The following is a 23,465-nucleotide window of genomic DNA, read 5'->3' on the forward strand; positions in this document are numbered from 1 at the left end:
ACTTTCTAATTTCATCACAATTAATTAGGAATGAACATTAATTATTAGACTAAAATCTAATTTTAGAGGTGGGCAGATTAATTATTTCTAATTTAATTTAATATTCAAATTGATTTTAGTACTAGTATTTCAAAAGCTCATTTGGTATTTATAACAGATTGAATGATGTGATGTGAATACAACGAACTTGCAGCAGCTACATGTAAAAAATTTCTCAAGCTCACACTGAAAGGAGAGAAATAAACACCCAATTGCTATCCAAAAACACAAACCCAAACAACCATAATGTACATGTCATTCTGCGGCCAAGTCTGGATACTGCCAAGGATTGAACTCTGTTGAACTGAAGTCAGTCTGTTGAATGCTGTCGGAGCTACTACTCGTAGCTGCGCGATACTCCTCGTATTTGCCGTTGTACTCATAAATGTCTAAGTCACCCCATGGTGTAGTGGCGATTTCAGTTGATGGATCGAACCATCTTGGAGTAAATTGTTCACCCCTTGTCTCTCTCATTCTCTTCTCGGCGCGCTGTCTCTCCTCCAGGCTGAGTGAGAAAACCAAACAAAACAAAACTGGCCATCATCAAAACTCTAGTTTCTGTGGTACTTGACGAGCAAAGTTAACTTCTAAGTAAGTAATTGGGCTGCTGACTCTTATTAATATGGAGCCACTCTCAAATTTGCAAGTTCTTGTGTTGCAGGTCGCATTGCCTTTAAGCAAATGGGACCAGAAAGAAGCCTCAAAGAAACTGAATTTCAAAGTATACTATGTGTGCTGGTAATGAGAATCAAATTACCAGATGCTGAGTCAACAAGACCCATCAAAATCATCTAAAGATCAGAAGGCATGCATGCACAGGAATGAAGACTGGGCCTAAGGCCCGATTGCTGGTATTTTGTTATATGGCAAATTCAAGGGTTGAGTTATATTTGGTAGAAGAAGCTTGCAAATAAAGAAGCGTGATATTGGTTTGAATTTCAAAAGTGGCAGCTTGCTGTATTTTGAAATAGTGAGAGCAAGAATTCTCAAAATAGTGGTTTTTTTCTGCTTTTGGAGATTGGTTTAAATCAAAGGCCAGGAGATATGGCAAGCCACTAGGAACCATTTATCCTTGATTAAAGAGGATATGGCCTGCCGAAATGAACAGTATCACGTGGAGAAAACAAATAGAGAAGAGGAAAGCAGATGCTTGACCCTTGCAAGGATTTGGCAACTTTACAAAAAACAAAATCTAATAATCCTCATTACTCATCTCCCTATTGAAAAGAAAGTTCGCATGTATATTGATATTCTAACCCTACCAGAAGTCTAGGACTCCAGAATGAGAAAAGTACAAAACCTTAACTGAAATGCCCTAGCACAAGAGGAGCTCCATATAAGAATCAATAGTACTATCTAACCAGTAACTTTGTGACCCAAATATCCCCAGTATCCTAAATCCAAATGTCAACTGGAAAAATTATAAAATGTTCCCAGCAATTTCAGACTTCAAACAAAAGGAAAAGACTAAAATTCAAATCAGGAAAAAATTTCGTCCCGAGATGCCATAGACATGTTGCATTTGAAATTCTATATTCTGGCCCTTCTTTTTCTTTCTAGTTCTGATCCATGTGTATATTTTAGGTTGCCAATAAGCATGTGCACCGTATACATTAACTATGTGTATGTGCATTTATATATATATATATATATATAGAGAGAGAGAGAGAGAGAGAGACCTGCTCTTTTCTGAACCAGCTTTGGATAAGTCACCCTTCTCAAGTGCATATCTATCTGGACGCAAACGAGAATCTGATGCCAGTAACTTCTTAGGTGCAGTGTCAAAGCTATTTATCTTGTGCGCAAAATATGTGTACTGAAATCTGTCATTTTCAGGAACTTCAGCAAGTCTCCATACCTGCAAAGTAGAAGCATCAGAACAATTGCCAGTCAGTGTTGTTTGCAATTAAATAATTTGTTCACCAGCTTAACTACCAGCAATTTGAAAAACTTTCCAGTCAAAAAAAAAAGTCATTAAAGATGTTATATGGCTCTTATAACATAGACACCACAACAATGACAGCATGCTAAAATATGCAAAAATATGTCAAATTTCAAATTTCAATGCCTTTTATACTCTTTTGAGGCTGACTACAAAAATATGTCATGGAGTAGGGTGATATCCAACTTAATAATCTATTTGCATCAATTTCCAGACCAGTCCAAGGAGAGCAAGACAATCAACGTGACAAACAACACTTGGAACCAATGTAAATTGCAATTGTCCAACATAAAATCTAAGCCTTTTCTTCCTTTTTTCTTTTCTAGATGAAAAATAACTTTAGAATTAAGCTGAATTTCCACATAATGCTCTCCCAAACAAATTGTTTTGGTATTTGAATAATGGACTTTCAGGTCTTCTGCAGATTCACACACCTATAAAATCACTCCATTAAGGGGCTTATACTTGTCACATTCTCCTTTCGGAGTGTGCTAACCATATGAACTTCCATCGTAGCCTTTTCCTGCAACAATAATTCACTCCGTGAAGGGGATTCAGAATGTGCTAGATGAACTTCTCTTTAAAGAATTTTAGTCATTCATTTATCAGTTCTCTATTCTCCAGACTTTAGGTAGGCCTATATGCCATATCAACCCCTCAACTTTGCACCAGAAAAGGCCACACAAGCCTAGTCTGCAGTCCCTCTATCTATAAGTAGGACATGTAGAATGTATAACAATTTTATGGTCGGCCACAAAAATTGACCAGCCAATATACATTAGTGATGACAGCTAACTTATTCTCAAATGCACATAAAGTGATGTGACAGATGAATCAATTGTAGAGTACTCTGGAAATTCGATTTACCACTTTTGCTTTTAAGTTATGGTATTTGATCAGGCAGATGAATCATCTTAACTTTCTTGATGGAAATTCTTTTTACCACTCCTGCTTTAAAAGGAGATTGATGCAGCTAAGCAAGAAAGTTAATGCACCAACCTCTTTCAGTTCAGTGCCTGGTAAGGGTTCCCCTTCTACATCACAAGGCTGATAACTCATTGACTCATTCCATTTCCCAGTCATCAATATCTTTGGTTCTTCAGCCGCATTATACACATAACCATCCACTTCATAGCGACCAGCACTGCATCCAAAACAGATATGTATACAGGCATGAAAACAAAAATATTCAAGAACTTCAGATAATATTCCAAAAGTAAAAGTAAACTAATTGGACAGAAATCCCCAAATCAAAGTTAGACTGAAATCCCCACCCCACCCCCTGGCCAAAGAAAAACAAACAACAATTACGCATTTACTTTTCTAATTTTTCATTACTAATAGATGTAGTAGAGAAAAGGAGATAAATAGAACAACTTCTAGCTGACTTGGAAGCCCCTCTAAGAAGACTACGACTCCTCTGAGCGTCAAATGCTGGTGGTCATAATCAGCTTCATCAACCACCTTTCTTGTCCGAAGTTTATATATTTCAGTTAACACAGATTGCTCTTGCTGACTCTGAATGAATAGTTAGAGGTGAAGAAGGTAAAAAAAAAAAAGTAGTTCTTGACTGTTGGCAGTTAGCTCTACAAGTTATACCCTTACTAAATATAAAAGCCAAAGGACACGTGCCACTCTAGATTGGTCATTCAACCATATAAGAAGCACATTCAGTACCTTGTAGACACATAGCTCAAAGCAGTGGCATATACAGCACCTTATGGACACGTGCTAAATTAGTAACAAAGAAAACGGAAAGGATTGACTAAATAGATGAATCAGAGATTATCTAGTATATTGGCGACCTCACATCAGGAACAAAAATCCCCTGCATGCAGCTGTGATCATTAAAAACAGCAAAGACTTATTTAAAAAAACAAAATAAAAAGGCAGCATACATTCATGTTAAATATAAGTCATATAACAGAGGAAATTGACAATTACAATTGAAGTAATGACATCATACCCAAACCAACCACATGGCTGAAAATACAGCACAACTTTGTCCCCTGTGGTCAAGTTTGTCAAGATCATTTCACCAGGTGAATCAACCCAGGTTCGTCCAAATATCAGATTGTTAACTTTTGTTGCAGGTGGCACCAAATCTAGAACCACACCATCTCTTTTCAGGGTTACCCTCGTCCTGCATATGCATTTATTGATAAGTGAGTTAATGGTTGAGTGCATTTTTCACCACAAAGATTTGAAAAGGACAACTGCAACAAATAGATAAAATTTCAACAACCACCACCACCCTAAACCCTAAACAACAACAACATATCAAGCTTTTATCCCATTATGTGGGGTTGGGTCTCAAAAATAAAGTTAAAAATCACACACACATTTGTTGAGTGGTTAAATGATAGAGGGGGTGGGGAAGTGATACCGGCCTCTCATCTTGTTAAACATGTATATAGAGCAAAGCCTAAAGCCTAATATAATAAATTCTATAACTGCTACAAAGTATAGATACTAAATAATAGAACTATAAATTGAGATTGACAAAACCGAAACTCATACCTTCCAAGAGGATAGATTTCAAGTGAGTTCCCGAGAAATTTGGTCTTCACTTTTGAAGTTATACCATAAATAAAATGGTCATTTTCAGCATGCCCAGCACTTATTGGAGGGTGATGGCTAACCTGAAAGCAAAATTCATTGGAGGACAGTTGTTATTGTGCATAGTATTATAATGCAATTTTTTAAGTCAAAAGAAAGAAAAAAGAGATGAGACTAAGGATACTGATTAAAGTTATAATTGCAATAATGTTGATTAATAGCAAAGTTTCACTATTCAATCTAGTCTAAATCTAAAAACGGCACAAAGCGAAAGTTGCCACTAGGCCATAGTCAAAAGGAATCGTGAAAACCAAACACAAACAAAGAAAACATATCATGTAGAGAGGCACTTAAGCTCACCTGCTCTGAAATAAATGTAATGCCTCCATGATTGACCATTTCATAAGTTTCACCAAGTATTGGATTAAATGGCTTCCATGTTCTTTGGAAGGCATAATAGACTGATATAAAGAAGGATGCTGCAATGGGAAACAATTAATCTCATACCAGGAAATGGACCAGCAAAAAAGGGAGAGAGGAGAGATGGGGCAAAGCAACTCTTACAAGCATACACCAATCGCATGCAGGGATCATCACACTGATCAGCCAAATCCAAAAGGTGGGAATATTCCATCAGCTGTACATTTTTACAAACATGGATATCAAGCGAGTGTAGCAACATCAAAGAAAGTATGTAATGCATACATATACAACTAACACAAACCTCTGCCATTTTCTGAACCATTGACATTGGTTCAAAAATAAGAACTGGTAGTGTCACCATTGATGTGATGTCAGAGCCTATATATTTTTGCATCATCTTCCAATAACTGTCACGATCCTGGGAAGCAATAAAATAGAGATAGTGTGAAAAAATTAAAATAAAAAACAGATTGTAGAAGAGATGGCTTGAAGTTTACATGGTAGGGCCAGATAAAAAAGAAAAAAAGAGCAGTGTCACAGATATAAAAGAAAGAAAAACAAGATTAAAAAAAAGACAGACAGATCTGCCTTAATTTTGTTGAGAGGGAGAGAGATGGACAGCAATAAAGTCAACGGAACATATCCAGAATATAATAGTTATCCTCAATAAATACTCTTCTCCATAATGCACAACATTATACACATAAATAATTTGTTCAACAATACTTAACTGCCTCAAACAATAATATTAAAAATCTTAAAATTTCTCTAGCAAGCCTACTAAAATACACAGAAATTCATGATAAGGCATAAAATAGAAAACAGAGAAAGGAACAAAGAAAACTTGAATCAGTATAAAGAACTGCGAGGGAAAAACAAGGTATTACACCTTCCATCTCACCCTTTGTGCTCCCTCTTTAGGATCTTGAGTCCACCCATCAAGATTTACCAATCATATATAAGAATTAACGAGAGTGTTTAGAATGTGTGTGCATATATATTTGAGTAAACATGTGCAGAAGTGATGGTTTGGATTCAAGGATGTCTTTTCTTCACCAACAAGAAAAGACAAGGACAAAGAGGGGTAACTGATATACAAAAGGGGAAAAAAATAAAAGCCTGCCTAGATTTACTAACAATCAAGTATGGGCAATGATGCATGTTAAAGTGAATACGAAGAAAACTGGATATCAGCTCTCATCAACAAATAATTTTTCTTTCATGCATAACATTTGACAATCAGAATCCACATACACAAGTAATTATTGCAAGCCATGATTCCTAATAGTCATGAATTACATTAATCTAGGTGAATATTTAAATACTCACTGCATGAGTACATATTGCAATTTATGATGCCTAATAGCCTGGATTATACTTATCAATTTAGTTAAATATTTAAATACAGATGTGCACACATACACGTCACCGCTCTTGATGCCTAATGGCCTGGATTATGCTTATCAATTTGGTTTAACTACTTAGGTACACACAAATGTGCAATTCATGATGCCCAATGGCCTTGGATTATACTAATCAACCTAGTTAAATATTTAAATAAAAATATGAGTATTCTTATCAACCTAGTTAAATATTTAAATAAACTTATGAGTATTCTAACAAACACAAAAGGCCATGGAAATGATAAAATGAAGCAGAAAATTCGATAGGTAACAAGGCAAAACTTGCACCAGTGATATAAAATGAAAGAGAAAACAATAGGCACCTCCAGCTTCCATCTTCCTCTCTGTGCTTCCTCTTCTGCATCTTCGGTACCACCTTCGGGATTTATAACTTGCAGGCCCTCATACCCCAACAAACTGGAGGAGAAAAAAAACACCAGCAGGTCATGAAAACCAGATTCTTCAGCACATGAAGTTAAGAGACCATGAATATGTGACACTTCATATTTTCTGACTGGCATTACTCAGCTCCCCCATCGTGCATATGTGATGATAGGGAGGTGTGCAAAAGAATTTCAGGGAATGAACTGTATCACAACTTATAGCGATACTCAAAGCGGGGCAGAATAAAATATTTTAGGAATTCTTAATGATGCAATACATATATCAATAGCAAAGACCCCAGCATCCATGAAAAAGCTTTCAGACACTTCACTCTTGGCATATGCTACTCAAAAAGCTCTATTGCCCTCTTAGTGGAAGAATTAAGCACAAGATCAAGAATTGTGCATGAAATCCGATGACAAACAAGTGAGCAAACAAAATGGAAGAGTTAGCACAACATATACAACATGCATCCATAAACATGGTCAACTAGTAAAAATTGCTAGCTGAAATTCCTGAACAAGAGAAAACAGCATCATAGACATTATCAAAGTAAAATAAATTAAGGTCAAGTTCCAACATTCTATACAGGTAAGAGAGATTCTTTCTGGCATGATAGCTCCCCTCTACCTTCAACCAGTCACATTGATTATTTATCTTCCACCTTCCCCTCCGTCATTCAGGTTGTACAGCCATACTTGGAACTCGGGATGAGTACTACACAGAAATAAATTTTCTCTTCTTAAACATTCTTTTCAGGTTCAATTTTTTTGGTGCCAACAACCTGATGAGCACCCACTAGGTGTAAATAAGTAGAGAAACTAACAGGTTTAGAATATCTATATCTCTACTTAACAGCTCAAGTCAACTAAACATATTTCAACTAATTTGGTCCAGTTATATGGATCCTTCCGACAAATAATTTAGAATACAAGTCCCAAAAAATTAACCACAACAGCTGCAGCATCTGAGTTATTTCTTCTTCTTATTCTCCTTCCAGTCTAGAATTTTATGAATTCCAATAAACTTGAAAGCACAGCCTTCCAACAATTTCAAATTCATAAAAAAAACAGCGGAACTGAGCAATAAAAATAGCGGAGAACTGAGTGGAAGGACGCAAAATACCCGTTGACTGATTTGTGCATAGCGCTGCCGAAATTGGATAAACTGGAGGCGATCGATGAGAAGAAACCGCCTCCTCCTTGCTTTTTGTGATCCGGGGGAGTCATTTCTCCCAATCCCTAAGAAGATCGAACTGTAGGAACAGTGGGCGATCCGAATTCGAGTCACTCGGCACGCAGAGCAACGCAGATCTGAACGAAGAAGACACGCAGCAAGATAAGAGAGAGAGAGAGAGGGGCACAGAGGTTTGTGATTATTTATTGCGTATTGTAATTATATAATAATGAGGTTACAGCGATGAAATGGAAGGATGCCCGTTGGCGGGATCTTTGATTTGAAGTAAAAGACAAACAGACCCATTTTTAGGGGAATTTTGCTACTTTGCGAGCAAAAGGTGAAATTTCTCACCCATAAATTTTTGCATCTCAGTTTTAAAATTTTTGTAGGAGAGTTAAATTACGAAATCTATGATCAAGGTTTGAGTATGAAATTTACAACAGTCTAAGGCCTCTTTTGGAGCAATTCGTGCTCGCCCTCAACTACTGGGATAATCAATGGTGCAAATGATAAAACTACCCCTCATCCAAAATTAAATTTATTTCACCTGCCATTTCCATAGCCATCTCCTCTCTCATCTCTCCTCTCTCTCCCTTTTTCATGGTCACCTCTAACAATCGCCTCGCCTCATGCCACTACATCCTCATTTTTAACTACAGATAAAGAAGATGCAGCAGCGATCAACATGAGGTGAGGTGAAGGCGGCGAGAGGAAGACGATTGCTAGAAATGGCAATGGGACGAGCAGGTGAAGCAAATTTGCAAATGGGTTAGCGGCATTTTTATCATTTGCACCCTTTTCGGTTACTTTCTTTCTTGGTAATCGGGTAAAGTAGCAATTTTCTGTAGAAGGTATTTAGCTTACTATTTCACCACTTATAAGCTATTGAATTAGCTTATAAGTTATGTAATTTATTTTTTGATACGTTTGGCAACTTTTAAAAACTTAAACGTTCTACCTCTCTTCATATTTTTTCAAATAAGCTCATGTGAGTGTTTTGAGTTGACCAAGGAAATATTTAATTTACTCTTAAACAAAATACATATTTCTAACCAAACCCCATTCTTCATCCCTCTACCTTCTTTCGTTGTCGTCACCACAGCCATCTTCAGTCGCCGCCTCTAGCCAAACCAATTTCTTTTGCAATTGCCATCACCATCCTCGTCGTTTGCCGCCCTCTATCTATCTGCATCGTCGTCACCCATTGCCTTCAGTGATGCCTCATCTCTCCATCGCCCCCACCGCATCCTCTGTTCATTGCCCCTTCCTTTGTGTGTGTGTATATATGTGTGTATATATATATATTTAACATATATATTGAATTAATATATTTAATATCTTTATTAAAATTTAGTATTTTTATGAATTTTATTTACATTATTTAACAATATATCTATTTTCATCTTTCTGTCAAATTCTGATAACTTATTAATTTTTTTAAACCAAACATATAACTATTAACTCATAGTTTAAAATCATATTTATTTAAATACGTTATCAGCTGAAACGCTATCTAATTTTTAAACTTTACACAATTTAAAATCTTAGCAGCTTAAAAGCTCTTGAAAGAAGAGGTGAGCCAAATAACCTCTTAGAAAAAAAAAATTAGTGCTTAAATTTTAAACACTAATCTCGTCATTAATAAATAAAGATTCCAAACTTGTGCATGTTTATATAATATATTAAACAAAAGAACTAGGGTCATAAATGAGCCAAGCCATTCTCGAATAGTTAGGTGCTTAACTCAACAAAAATTCATTCGAGTTCATTCGCTAAAGTAAACAAGACGAGTTTGAATCTAAATTTAAAGTCAGGTTTATAAACGACTCAAGTTTGATCTCAGTAAAAATTGACTCATCAAATCTCGTGAAAATATTCGATTTGAGGTTCGTGAATACTAATAGACTCAATTAGAAGCTCGTAAACATGTTCAATTAGAAGTTTGTGAATAATTCATAAACAAACTTGTTTATAAATATATTAATATATTTATTTATAATTGTAAAAATATATTATTTAACATAAAATTATCAAATTTTAAATTATAACAATATAATTAATTTGAATATGTTTAAAATTATTATATATTAATTTAATCATTTAACATAATATAATATATGTATATCTAATAAAGTAAAATAACAAATTAAGTTTAAACAAAATAACAAATTTTGGTGAGCCCGAGCTCAACTCATCAATCTTTTGATAAGCTAAGCCTGAGCTCAAGTCAAGCTTTGAGCTCAACCTCGTTAGAAATTGACTCATGAACCAAGCCTAAGCTTAGCAAAACTCAAGTCGGCTTGGTTCGATTTTATTATAACCATATAAAGAATATTATAAAAAAATATTGCTACATGCCTTCTAAACTAAATCTATAGCTATTAAAACATGAAATTGAACAGATCCTCAGTGTAGGTATGATGAATGCACATGCTCACACATGGAAAAAGATCCTATTGAATGACTTAATCCACGCACATAACAAGTCTAGCCTACAATCTTCTTATTGATCCTCTATCGCTCCAAACCCTTTGGGACAAAATTCAATTATTCACAAATAGCCAAGAGATCCCGTACACAATAAGATATGGCTCCAAATCTAAAAGGTCAAACCCATAAATGTGCAAATGAGACCCAACTTTTTCATCCAAAAATTGTTGCTCCTTTCATAACTTGCTCTTCTGGATGGGAAGTAGAGATAGAAATGCAGAAACAACACATTGACTTTGAAATGATGAAATTCCCTAACACCTTTATTCTATTCCAACTAGTCCTTTTGACAAGTGATTTTTTCAAAAGACAACATCTTTGAGTCAGAGTTAGGTATAGAAATATTAAACTATCTATATTTAGTATGAAGTTACTTTTAAACTTGCTAGGAATGATACTTAGTGGTTATGGTTATTGTGGTAGCCTTACACTTAAGGACTTAATTGGTTTGAAAAAAAAGTTGGTTTAAGGGTTTAGGTTGGAATGAGATATTGATATTTGAGAATTAAGGCTTTAAATATATTAGGGTAAATTATATTTACTACCTCTTAAATTTGATATAATTACTCAAACCCTTTTAATTTGAAAAATATAGAAACCTTCATTGAAGTTTAACATTTTGTTAGTAAACCCTCAAGGGTTAAAATTTAAAAAAAAAAAATACCAATAATGGGCGCTGATTCATTCATTCTTATTTCTTTTCTCCTTCTCTAACATTGATGGTGGTAGCGAAAATAGCAACAGTATTTTCTTCATTATCTTCTTCTTCTTTTTTTCCCTTTCTCGTAAATCCAATACCAACTTGGGTTCCACCTAGCTAGCTCCTTAACCTTATCTTACCTCTATTCATTTTATTTATTTATTCAATAACTTTGTATTAGGCTCCATATTATATTATCATTCGGGCTCGTATCTTTGGTTTGTGGCCACAAACATTTATTTTTTAGAATAAGAGATATAATAGAGAAAGATGAGGGAAGAAAATGGTAAGAGAGAAAAATATAAGGTAAAATTATTAATTTACCTTACTTTTTAACAATAATAAAATCTATAATTTCTCAAACTATTAGAGAGGTATTTGTAATTATGTCATGCTTAAGGAGTGGTTGTTGTGTAACCATCCCTTGAGATTTGGCCCGTGTATAGAGATTTCCTTTCTAGTTTAAGAAATTACAAACAATTCCACAATCGATTAAGTAATAAGGTAAATTAACAATTTTACCCTACTTTCGATCCCTTTAATTTCTTTCTTCTCATTCTTCTTTCCATTTTCTCTCTTATCTTTCTCATTTTAAAAAATAAATATTAATGGGCACAAACTAAAAATGAACTATGTGATAATGATCTCATGGAGTCTGTCTTCTTCGTCTAGTTTTACCAAGTCATTATCAACAATTGGGACAAATTGATTCCACAAATCTCACTTGCATAGTCAATCTCAAACATCGATTAGGATTGAGACTCAATCTTGAGATATGAAAATGGGATTTGTGTTGGTTTGACAAATCCAACTTTCACAATCGGAGTTTGAATCATGATCTTGATTGATGCCTAAAATTGAATCTTTTACAACTTAATTTGAACTAGTTATATAATTTTCATGTTTTAATGTCATTATTATTAATAATGGGACCACAACCTCCAAGATAAAATTTGTAAAGAAAATAAACATAAATTTCCTATCTAGCTCCTATATATTCAATAAAAACTTAAATTAATTAAACTATTGTTAACTGACTTGAGTTTTTTTATCTTAATTCCAAAATACTTAGAAGATTTTCAACGAATTATCCAGAAATAACATTACATATTCAAATAATCTCAAAAAAATCCTTAGATTAAGCAAAGGCGAGCCTCGATGTCAAGAAAATGAGTAAAGGTTAGATAAGGACAGAGCTGGCCCTAGGCCAGGGCTACCAGGGCCACAGCCCAAGGCCCACAAGTGAGGGGGCACAATATTTTTTTAAATTTTATGTATATATGTGTATAAAAATTAAAAAAAAAAATGAACAAAAGAAGTTGCCACTTATACCATGTGAAAAGAAGATTTCATTGCTATTTTTATTTTGTTGGTACATGTGATGATTGTTTTTATTTCGATTAATTGTGGAGGATAAAAGTAGAGTTGTCAATGGTTAGGATTGGTTCGATTCTATAAGAATCCAGTAACTGAACCATTTTTAAAAGTTCCAAAAAAATAAGAATCGTAATCGAATCATTACATATATAAAACCAAGTCATGACCAATCCGTCACACCGGACCGGTTTCAGTTCGATTTCGGTTATATCCAATTAATATTTAACTTCTAAACATTTTCGCAAAATATGAAATTACAAACAAATTTGTTAATTAAAATAAACCCATAACTTCATTAATACTTCAAGTCTTGAAGTAAAAGTATAACAAAATAATTCATAGACTATCTCATCAAATGAGATTACATCGACTATTTAGTATAGCAATAGCGCATAAAAGGTTAGAAATAAAAGAGTTCATGAATCCTGTTAGTTTCATAAAAAGTGATACTATTTATGCATATGTATATATATATATATACTCAAAAAATTATAATATATATAAGTATAATATCGATTCCGGTTCAGTTCGAATCATGGTTTGAAAAAAAAAAAAAACAGTAACCAAACTAAATATATTGGTTCTTAATTTTTTAGAATTAGAACCTAATCATTGAACCATAAAACCAATCCAAAATGCATGGTTTGGTCTGGTTTGGTCTAGTTCACCAGTTTTTTGATATTTTTTGACAACCCTAAATGAAATGAAGATTGATCAAATCAAGAAATACTTACGGAGATTTGGGATGAAGTATATAGACTCAAATATGTTGTTTTCGTTTTTTAATGTAATATTTACAATACAAGGTACTCTTTTTCCTTCATTTGGAATTTTGTCTCATTGAATTTTTTCCAAATAAGGTTTTAATGAGGTTCTAAATTATTTTTTCTTATGTTTTGTAAATTTTTATAATTTTAATAAAATTAATTAATTAATACTTTTTATTTTTTTATTTAATATGTATAAAGGGCACATTTGAAAACATTTGTCCCAGACCTTAAAAAATTCAGGACTGACTCTGGATAAGGGCAAAAATCGAACTAGGTGTTGAAGAATGGGGAATATCACCATTACTATTACTATCATTACTGTCATCAAGGAAAGGAAGAATAGAGAAAGCATTGTCGTCATTAAATAAGGATAAAGAAAGATAGGAGAGAGAAAAGATGATAAGGGAGATTGAAATAAGAAGGGATTATTGTTATTTTGAAAATTTTAACACCTAGCGGCATAGATATTTTTTAATATAAATTTAAAAATTTAAAAAAAATATATAATCTTCTAAGTTAGAGGTTGATGTGTCATAGCTAAAGTTCTATAAAAAGGTTGAAAAAACTCAAGATAATTTCTATTTTTTTTTTTTTGAAAACATACAAAAGGTTATGACCGAAAACTAATAAACCTTCAAGCCTGGAGACCTTGGTCTCTATGAGACGAGGAGTTCGGAGACCTTGTAGTCTTTTGGAGAGAATAAAACTAAGAGATTGTAAGGTCTCTAGGAGATTAAGAAGCTCGAAGACCTTGTGGTCTTTTGCAAATTATTAAGTTATAATTTTTTGGAGATGATATAAACAGAATATCGAAATTATTAAGTGGTCTTTCAAAAAAGATGGAGTCGAGACCACTCAAAGATTGAAAATCATCCAACAACCAAAGACTAAGAGACAAATGGGTCTCCCAGAGACCTATACTGAAGGACAAAAAAGACTATAAGCTCGCATGTAAATTTCACCTTAAGTAAGGGGTCCCTGAACAAAGCACAAAACAAGATAACTCTTAAATTCAAAAGTTTCGCAAAAAGAATAAAAATTATCTATAAAAAATTATAATCCTAGTGGACTCGAGAATAATAAGATAAATATTATCTAAAAAAATCTTAATTCTAATAGATTTAGAAAAGTTTCATACTCCTTGATCAAATAAATAATTTCTCATTCCAAAAGAAATACGTCTTTGACACTAGTTTTAATACGACGTATCATGTTTTAATGTCTGACTTAAATATCAAAATGTTTATACAAGAATTTTTTTGTATCCTCTTATTTATTTTTTTGTTTTTTGCAGACTCCAAGTAGTTTGGCGACAACTTCTCTGGTTAATAAATCTATTGTTTTATTCAAGTGATAACAAAGATAATCTATATAATTATGTTAAAATTAAGAAATAATTAGTGTAATTTACCTTTTTTTTTAATAGGGTAGGAAGCCCATGCCTAATTATAACACTTTTAAATTTGGACTTCAATTTGAATTAAATGGAAAAATGTTACGCCTTTTATATAGTTGACTTGTTTTTGGTTTCATTATGTTTACTATTTCCAGAACTGAAATGTCTAAAACCTATAGAAACATTTTACGTGGTTGTTGTAAATTAGTTGAAATCCTTGAATATTTTGAATTTAATTTTGTGGTCAATAACACAATTATAACCAAACGGGGCCTTAGCTTGCACTCGTCGGTAGACAGAGTCTTGAGCATGACGGCACGATTGCTAATGGCGTGTAGTTTGTTGACCTAACCGATCACATTGGCATTTCTTCAAACACCTCTCGCCCCACCATCATATTAGTCATTACCCACGTTTCCACTTCACCAGCTATGGCCGGAGCACCGCCGCCGCCGGACACTAAGTTCAGGACCCATTCACGGAGGAGCACCGCCTCCGTCGTCCACCCCGTCGACATCGATACCGCAGCTCACCCCGTTGTGTACTCAGAAATGAAGCATTTCAAGAAATGGTTCCCGTGGCTGGTTCCTTCCTTTGTGGTGGCCAATACTGCGATATTCGTGATCACCATGTACGTCAACAATTGCCCCGACAACTCTGCTTCGACGTGCGTTGCTGGATTCTTGGGGCGGTTCTCGTTTCAGCCCTTCAAAGAGAACCCTCTTCTTGGCCCTTCATCATATACGTAAGCTCCATTTTTATCAATATGTATCGCTGTAATTGTACCTAGACGGGCCTAGAGATTTAACTGAATAAGCATGCTTTGATTGCCTGTGGATCTGCCGACCTGTTTCTGTCTTCTCTACTTCCAAGACAGGCTTTTCAGTAACTTTTCTAAAAGTTACTTTTAGAAAATCTATCCGGAAATGGGCAATTTAGAGTTGCTTTAGATAGGTTGTTGCGCGCGCAACCATGTTAATTTGATACTGAATTTTGATATCGTGGCTGTAGAGGAGAATTAATTTTATGGGTGCTTTCATGTTGGTTTTATAAACCTATGAGAGGAATACTGTTTTGTGTAGCTCGAGATAACTACATATGAAGGGTAAGAAGAATTTTGATTCCACTTACTGATAGGCTGCTGTCATCCTAAGGTCCTGGACTTATAGAAGAATATCTCCTCAAATGAATTGATTTTCTCCATGTCATTTGTGGAGATTTAAGTATTTTGAAACCTAGTTTCCCTTTACTCTTCACAAACACACGCACCATATTTAATTAAATTTTTATAAATGAAGACATTGATATGTCAAGTTGGACAAAATCCAACATTGATAAATCCCAACTATTTGTATCATGAACTGGTTTTGCTGTTTGATTTGTCTAAGGATACAGTCAATCAGGCGCTACCGTATCTTTCTTTAATCTTCTTCTCTACAGCCATCAGCCCATGTTCTTGTCCATATCTCCCGTCCTCACTAATAAATATTCTTGGTTACACTGCACATGCTAATTTGTCTCATTTTTATGTCACAATAAGCCTTTATTCCTCTTCCCTTATATGACAACATATGTGTATTTCTTGCATTAGCATGCACAATCTCAGGAACTTTTTTCTAATTTCCTGGTAGTTATTACTGTATAGATTTTGTATCCCTTTTTCTTCCTTCTCAATTTCTTGATAAGCTTGGGAAACTTGTTGGGTGAGTGATTGTGTGAATGCTTCTCTACTATCAATGAGCTGTTTAACATATGGTTTACTGATAAAGATGGATTTTTCAAATTCTCTGGTGTTTGAAGTCAATCAAGTAAGCTGTGACTTTTCTCCTTGCTTGTACATTGAGCAGAAGATGAAGAAAAATGATCAGTAACTAATCAGTTCTCTGTCTTTTGTTTTTAGACTCCAGAAAATGGGGGCTTTAGATGTAAATAAAGTGGTCCATGGGCATCAGGGTTGGCGCCTAATCACTTGCATGTGGTTACATGGTGGAGTTTTTCATTTGCTGGCCAATATGTTGAGTCTTTTAGTTATTGGTATTCGACTGGAGCAAGAGTTTGGCTTTGGTATGTATTAAAATTTTTGTTAAGTGTTATTTTTAGTATCACCATACACAATTTATCTATCAATGTTCTGAAGAAACTGCTGAATTTATTATTGTCTCGTTGTGATTACTTTTACAAAAACATCTCAATCTAAATCCCACTAGGTGGGGTTGAGCACATGGATTCTAGCTCACCAATTTTCTAACAACGTAAATTGGAAATGAAAATTTGAAAACATGGACATTATAGGGATGCAGCCATATAATATATGTATATACACACACACACATATATTGTTTTTTTTAAAGTAACAGTATATTCTCATAGAAGTTGCCATTCATATCATAAATTTGAATATGATTCAACAAATTCGAGTAACACTATTGTTTCAACCATATACCCTTAGGCAACAAATGTAACAAGCATTATGTAGATCCACCAATTCATAAATAGAAGAAATCATCACCCACCAGATAATTGCAATTTTAGTTGTCACATCAAGATATCGCCACTAGGCATGTCTCCCAATATGTCCTGCATACATATTTTTGACATGTCCAGATCATGTAGCAATAAGGCACCCATTTGTGTTGAGCATGCTGCATACCTGTTGGTGGTTTCTATTTTGGAGATCTTGATATATTTGTTTTGATAAACTTAAGATCCATGGATTTCATTTTTTAAACATGCTCTTATCTTAAGAGAACTTCTTGAAGCAAATTGGTGCCAAATGAGTCAAATCCTCTTATATTGTGATCTTGGTCTATAGTCCTTAGTATACAGGCTTTATGAGAAATTTATTCTTGAAGTCATTTGCAGGAGCTATAATTCACTGTTATATTGTTTTAGTTTCCTTTCTTTGCACTCTACAAGCTTATAATTGTTTTTCTAAATATGCCTAGCGATTTCAATCATAGTCAATGTTGTTAGAACTATTTGATATTTCCATTTCTTTGATATCCCTCTTTCTTGCTTGACCATTTAGTGCGGGTTGGGTTGCTGTATCTTATATCTGGTTTCGGTGGGAGCTTGTTGTCATCTCTTTTTATCCAGTCTAACATCTCTGTTGGTGCTTCTGGTGCACTTTTTGGATTACTGGGAGCCATGCTTTCTGAACTCATCACTAATTGGACTATATATGCTAATAAGGTATTTATCTCTCTGCTGTTAGCTAAGGGCTTCTGAACTTTTTTTTTTTTTTTTCCCTTATTGCGATTCTCATTTTTCTTGTTGTCTCACACTAGCCAATTTGTATGGTTAGGTAGCAGCATTTTTGACACTTGTGGTCATCATTGTAATCAATCTAGCAGTGGGGATCCTTCCACACGTGGACAACTTTGCTCATATTGGAGGATTCCTCTCTGGTTTTCTTCTTGGGTTTGTATTTTTGATTCGCCCCCAGTTTGGATGGATTAGCCAAAGACATGCTCCTCCAGGATATTTCTCCTCTTCATCTAAACCTAAATTCAAGATGTATCAGTGCATATTGTGGATTATTTCTTTATTCCTTCTGATTATTGGGTAAGCTGGAAATTGGAACTTTTATTTTGTTTTCAGTATGTTCCTGATTTTTGCTAGATTAGACAACTAAAAATAAAATTCTTTTGAGTTGCAAGCTAGTTACTTTCTGTGGCTACCTTAATTGTTCATGTCAAGGTGTTCATTAGTTTAGAACTCACAGCTCTTTGTAAATCCTTCTTTCCCTGCTCCAACTTTTATCCGAAAATTTACTGCAAACAAAATTTAAATGATCATTGACTTGTAAAAGAATATTGTAAGTAGGAACATACTCTAAGGCTGTTAACGAGTGTGTGCCTGAATGTTGAAATAGTGTAATATCCGTCCATGTTTAGCAGTGCCCCTAAATCAAGCCATTCGTCCAAAATGTCTTAATTCGATATTTTCTGCTTCAAGTGTTTTTATATGCTCTAATTTACTTAGAAGCCTTATTTTAACAGGTTCACTGTTGGGTTGGTTATGCTTCTCCGTGGGGTTGATGCAAATGATCACTGCTCTTGGTGCCATTATTTAAGTTGCGTTCCTACTTCAATGTGGAGCTGCAACACACAGAACGTGTCCTGCTTGGTAAGTAGTGATGGCACACCATTCTTCTTTCTCCTAGAAAAACACGAAAAGGTTCACGTATGTTCATTCAAAATGGGTTAATTGTCTCATAGGATTCATAATTTATAACTGTCAAAATGGAATTCTTTATGGACTGGACCAAACCATCTAAATTCATTAGATGTTAATTGTCCTATTTGAAGAATAGTAGATAAAGATGCATGGAGAAAGAAACTGAAACAGGAAAGTTTACTACATGTCTGCCCCCGTTTCTTCCCAAAAAACACTTTAGAAGCTGGGTATTTTCCTATTTGCTGGATAAAGCATGCTCTTATAGCAGGCTCTGTTCTGGAGACAAGATCAGATTTTACTCTTTTGACAATTCATATTGTTTCATCGAAATTGTCCTAAAGAAACTTACTGTTTTCCGTTTTTGTTTTTGTTTCGTTATCTTGAGGATTCGATTGCCTATCTTTTCTTCTTCCTTCTTTTCAAATTCATATCTGTAATATGTGCTTGAATTTGATTGTGTGATCTCAAATGCCATTCTTGCAGTCCGATCAGATAGCCGACCAACTAACCCTGACATGCTCAGGCTCGGGCAAAAGCAAGACATATACATTGGCAAATGCGACCACTTCACAGATCCAGGGGCTCTGTTCTCAGCTTTGCCGTTAGTTAACACAAACTGCATGGTGCTTATATGTGTAGTTTTAATGTATAAATTGATAGGGTTTTGTTGTTTTTAAAATTCTCCCCATTATTTCCTTGCAGATGCATATTTTCTGTTGTAAATTGACATGTTTGTGGAAATAAAAGCTCATTTTTCGGCTCAGGACTTGGATGAAAAGCAACTGAAAGTTTGTTCAGTATTTGATATTCCTTTAATGTCACAGTGAGGAACAAGAAGCTAACTTACAACAATAACACAATATCGATTTGGGCAAGTCTTGAAGCTCAATTGTAGATGTGGGCCAAGCTATGGGGTTACAAAGATGTACTTAATTTTCATTAAGTTTTAAATATTTTTTCTCAAAAGGATCTCAATTTAGAATTTACTACATAATGTGGATACAAATATTTAGAATACAATTTCACATTCTTCAACTTTATCAAGGGTCTCTCAATAGATAAGATCGTTTTTAACTTCAACAAAGAGAGGAATTTTATGTATTTATAATTATAATTGCAATAAGATAGAATCAAAGTCACAATAGTGTCAATGAACCCTTATTGTAAAAAGAGGTTTTATAGCCTTTTACTATGTTATTAAGCAGTGGGTAAGTGTCGAAAAATATTTTCCACTTGATAAAGGTTAAGTGTCCATGGAAGGGGACGAAAACCCGAGGGTGAGATATAGTTATAGCAAAGGACAGAGAAGGCCAGATGGACTTGGGGGCCCAAAAACCCAATTGGATTATCAGTCAGTTGTGAGGGAGATCTGGTTTGGGGCTCTGTTGTTCCCTACCACCCACACATCCCATCCCATGCCCCCCTGTTCCTCCCCCTTACAAGGGACTTTAGTTTCAAGTATCAGCAACCCTAATCACATCAGTATCAACCTGCTAAAACAATAAGTAAAATGTTACTATCCAATGCACCAAATAATAAAAATACCCTCACCTAATTGATAGATTCACCACCCTTGCCCTTGGTTGTCTTTTCTCTCCTCTATCATGGTTGCCTCCATCAAGTTTCGCCTCACCTCATCGATGCCCCGCATTGCCTCACCGACCGATGATGCATCTTTTCATTCAGCGCCTTGTGCAACCATCGTTGCATCTTGTCGTCGTCTCGTTGCAACACCTCGTGCGATTGTTGCTACATCTTATCGTTATCTCACGTCAACTGTTACTGCATCATCTCGTTGCCTTGTCGTTGCAAGCCTGATTGGGCTTCATTCGTGGATGAAGCCTGATTGAGCTTTTTTGATAAAGGCTAAGTGATGAACTTTAATTCAATCATCGAGCCTATCATCCTATCAGTATAAGTAGCACTGTTCAACTATAATACGGAAACTTGTAAGTTCTCTTCATTTAATCCCAACTCAAGCCCACAATTATACAAATCAGAAATGACATCCAAAACACCATCCTTCATGAGGCGGCCACTACCAACAAAGCAGTTCCTGCCTCCGAGGAAATGCTCTGCCTAGCACCGGAGTTGCTGGAGATGTGTCATTGTGTATGATGGGTACTGGGTAGAGTGGGCGGCCTTCTAGAACTTGTTTGTACAGTTCAATCACCTTCTTTTCATCTCCTTTCTCCATAGCTTGTTATAAATCTCTGCTAAGCTTCTCATCTTCATCACGGACAGCCATGACAGACACCGAAAAGCCTGTCTTGTAAACAAAGAAGACAGAAAACGGGAGTCAGAGCCACAGGCAATCAGAAAGCAAGGATGCGTATTCATTCTGTTAGTGATCTCTAGGCCGTCTGTCTATGCACAATTACAGTGAAACATACGATAACAAAGAGCTTACGTATATGATGAAGGGCCGAAACAAGAACCCAGCAACACACGAACGAAGCAGAAACGAAGGTATTTAAGCCACGGGAACCATTTCTTGAAGTGCTTGGTTTCTCGGTACACTAACGGCCGGGCGGGCTCTGAGGCGGCGGCGGCGGCGGTGCTCCGCCGTGAATGGGTCGTAAACTGAGTGTCCGTCGACGGTGATCACTGATCAATCGGGCATTGGCTATTGAACTACAATAATCTTAATTAAAGAGTTTTTTAGCAAGTAACTGACCAGTAAAAAAATATAAATGAAAATGAAACTAGAGGCCCATCAACAAGCCTCTTCTTCAGTCTTTTGAAACTAAAGCTCGTCCCTTGGGAAGGGGAGGAACAAGGGTACATGGGGTGACATGAAATAACAAAGAGAAGCCATGTGAGTGGTGGGCCACAACAGAGCCCTAAACCAGACCTCTCCTTACCTACTGGCCCATCCTTCAATTGGGTTTTCGGGGTCGATTCCATGTGGCATTCTCTCTCCTCTGCCACCCCATCTCCGCCATCTTTTTTGGGTTTTGGCCCCTTTCCCATCAACACCCCAATTTTTTTATCAATGGGACAATGTTATTCAACCATTCACCGACAACTTTACAATATAGAGGTAGAAAAAGAAAATTAAAATTTCATGTGAATCAATAATCAATGGCCAAAGTACATGGAAAAGATTTTGGGGTCGTTGTTTTAGTTTTTATGAAATATTTCAGATACCAAAACGTTAAGAAATATCAAATGAATGTTTTTGGGTTATTTTTACATTTTTAAAAATATTTCAGAATCATTAGATAATATTAAAAAAATATCGAAAACGAGTTTCCAATTTAAAAATACATTTCTGTCCACAAAAAAGGTTAGAAACGAATTTTTTTTTATCTCTAACCGAAAAGTAATTTTAAGTGTTTATATTAAAAATTATATTTTTAAAAAAGCTCATATATATTTTTTATTTATATGTTTCTTACATTTTCATTTTTTACTTTTTAAAAAATATCATTTATCTATTTTTATTTCGTATCATATTCGTTTTATTTTTCGTGAAATCTAGAGGATCACTTGTTTTATTTAAGATTTTAGAATTTAGTATTTAGGTTATTTATAAATTTTAAAAATTTATAATATATAGCTATATACTTTTTGAATTTTAAGTTTTTAGCTTGATATATCTTAAAATTCATTTAATTTTTAAACTTTTCAAAATAAGTCACGAACCCTTTTAAATGGCTAAATAAATTGAGGAGTGTCGTAGTAGTTAGTTAATTTGACAAGTTTAACAACTAGTTGAATAAATTTATTCACTGTTGCGATTAACAAAGTAAATTTGGATACAATTTTTTTTAAAATTTAGTTAATTTTATTTTAAAACAAAATTTCAATTCTTAATCGATGAAAATGAATTAACCAAAATATGGGTTTTATGTTATGAACAATGATCTGTTGTTCGACACTAACATGATAATAGATTATTAGGTGGATGGGTCCCTCATGTGTGGGACCCACCTACCTCTACCCCTATCCAAAGATTTATTGTGCAATGCCTACAACAAATTAAAACCTTTTATGTTATTTAAAAGATTGTATCTTAGCATAAAACTCTCTTCATTTTCGTTTTAGATTCAATATTTTTTGACTCCTATTATTGTAGTAACTTATTTTTTTACATTTAAATTTCAAGATAAAATAGAATAATTTGGCCACCAATAAAACTAGTAAACTAAAAATATTAATTAAATGGACAAAATCCCCTTAAATTTGACTTTGCTTATTGGGGAAATGAGCGGATGAATTGGCATGAGATATGTAGGGCACCAGCTCATTCACAAGAGGGCAAGCAAAGCCTCCTCACATGGCCTTGTGTTTGAGAGGTCATCATTTGGGCAGCTGGGTGTCCTACGTTTCATCAATGAATCACTCTCTTTCTTAGATCCGTGCCCTAAAGGAGAGGGGGCGGTCTTGCTCTTTTATCATCCTAAATATATTGTATATAATATCCTCCTACAAAACTATTACCGTCAATTTTATATTTTTTATATGTTTATTTAATTTCTTATTATTTTAATTATACCTATAAATTGTATTTTTATATGAAGTAATCCAAATTTTTCGTTATTTTTATTACATTTTGAACTTATATTTTTTAGTCAATTTAACTTTTGTATTTTGATGTAAATAAAATATAACGTTTATA

At 34.6% G+C, this 23,465-nt stretch overlaps 2 protein-coding genes across 2 annotated transcripts; one reads left to right on the forward strand and one right to left on the reverse strand.

The window, feature by feature from the left end:
- Positions 1 to 127: 127 nt before the first annotated feature.
- On the reverse strand, positions 128 to 8,129 carry LOC127790286 (oxysterol-binding protein-related protein 3C-like). Its single transcript, XM_052319699.1, has 10 exons — positions 7,876 to 8,129; positions 6,690 to 6,783; positions 5,265 to 5,381; positions 5,105 to 5,177; positions 4,901 to 5,019; positions 4,502 to 4,623; positions 3,948 to 4,124; positions 2,981 to 3,125; positions 1,719 to 1,897; positions 128 to 544 (listed from the first exon to the last, which is right to left on the reverse strand). Exons 1-10 carry the CDS (start codon positions 7,977 to 7,979, stop codon positions 295 to 297), a joined length of 1,380 nt encoding a protein of 459 aa, XP_052175659.1. The 5' UTR covers positions 7,980 to 8,129; the 3' UTR covers positions 128 to 294.
- Positions 8,130 to 14,937: 6,808 nt separating this feature from the next.
- LOC127790287 (RHOMBOID-like protein 1) lies at positions 14,938 to 19,604 on the forward strand. Its single transcript, XM_052319700.1, has 6 exons — positions 14,938 to 15,407; positions 16,563 to 16,726; positions 17,691 to 17,854; positions 17,967 to 18,226; positions 18,664 to 18,790; positions 19,325 to 19,604. The coding sequence occupies exons 1-6, from the start codon at positions 15,094 to 15,096 to the stop codon at positions 19,445 to 19,447; spliced, it is 1,152 nt and encodes a 383-aa protein (XP_052175660.1). The 5' UTR covers positions 14,938 to 15,093; the 3' UTR covers positions 19,448 to 19,604.
- Positions 19,605 to 23,465: the final 3,861 nt, after the last annotated feature.

Source organism: Diospyros lotus, chromosome 14 (genome assembly GCF_014633365.1).
Source record: "Diospyros lotus cultivar Yz01 chromosome 14, ASM1463336v1, whole genome shotgun sequence".
NCBI classification, from domain to species: Eukaryota; Viridiplantae; Streptophyta; class Magnoliopsida; order Ericales; family Ebenaceae; genus Diospyros; species Diospyros lotus.

What these genes read in the sequence shown, in the direction of transcription:
- LOC127790286 (XM_052319699.1), bottom strand. Translation starts at nt 7,979, where the DNA reads ATGACTCCCCCGGATCACAAAAAGCAAGGAGGAGGCGGTTTCTTCTCA. An exon ending in TTACATTTATTTCAGAGCAG is followed by an intron (nt 4,624 to 4,900) that starts GTGAGCTTAAGT and finishes TTTTGCTTTCAG; the next exon opens with GTTAGCCATCACCCTCCAAT. An exon ending in CAGCCATGTGGTTGGTTTGG is followed by an intron (nt 3,126 to 3,947) that starts GTATGATGTCAT and finishes TTTTGGATGCAG; the next exon opens with TGCTGGTCGCTATGAAGTGG.
- LOC127790287 (XM_052319700.1), top strand. Translation starts at nt 15,094, where the DNA reads ATGGCCGGAGCACCGCCGCCGCCGGACACTAAGTTCAGGACCCATTCA. An exon ending in GGACTATATATGCTAATAAG is followed by an intron (nt 17,855 to 17,966) that starts GTATTTATCTCT and finishes TTGTATGGTTAG; the next exon opens with GTAGCAGCATTTTTGACACT. An exon ending in TTATTCCTTCTGATTATTGG is followed by an intron (nt 18,227 to 18,663) that starts GTAAGCTGGAAA and finishes TTATTTTAACAG; the next exon opens with GTTCACTGTTGGGTTGGTTA.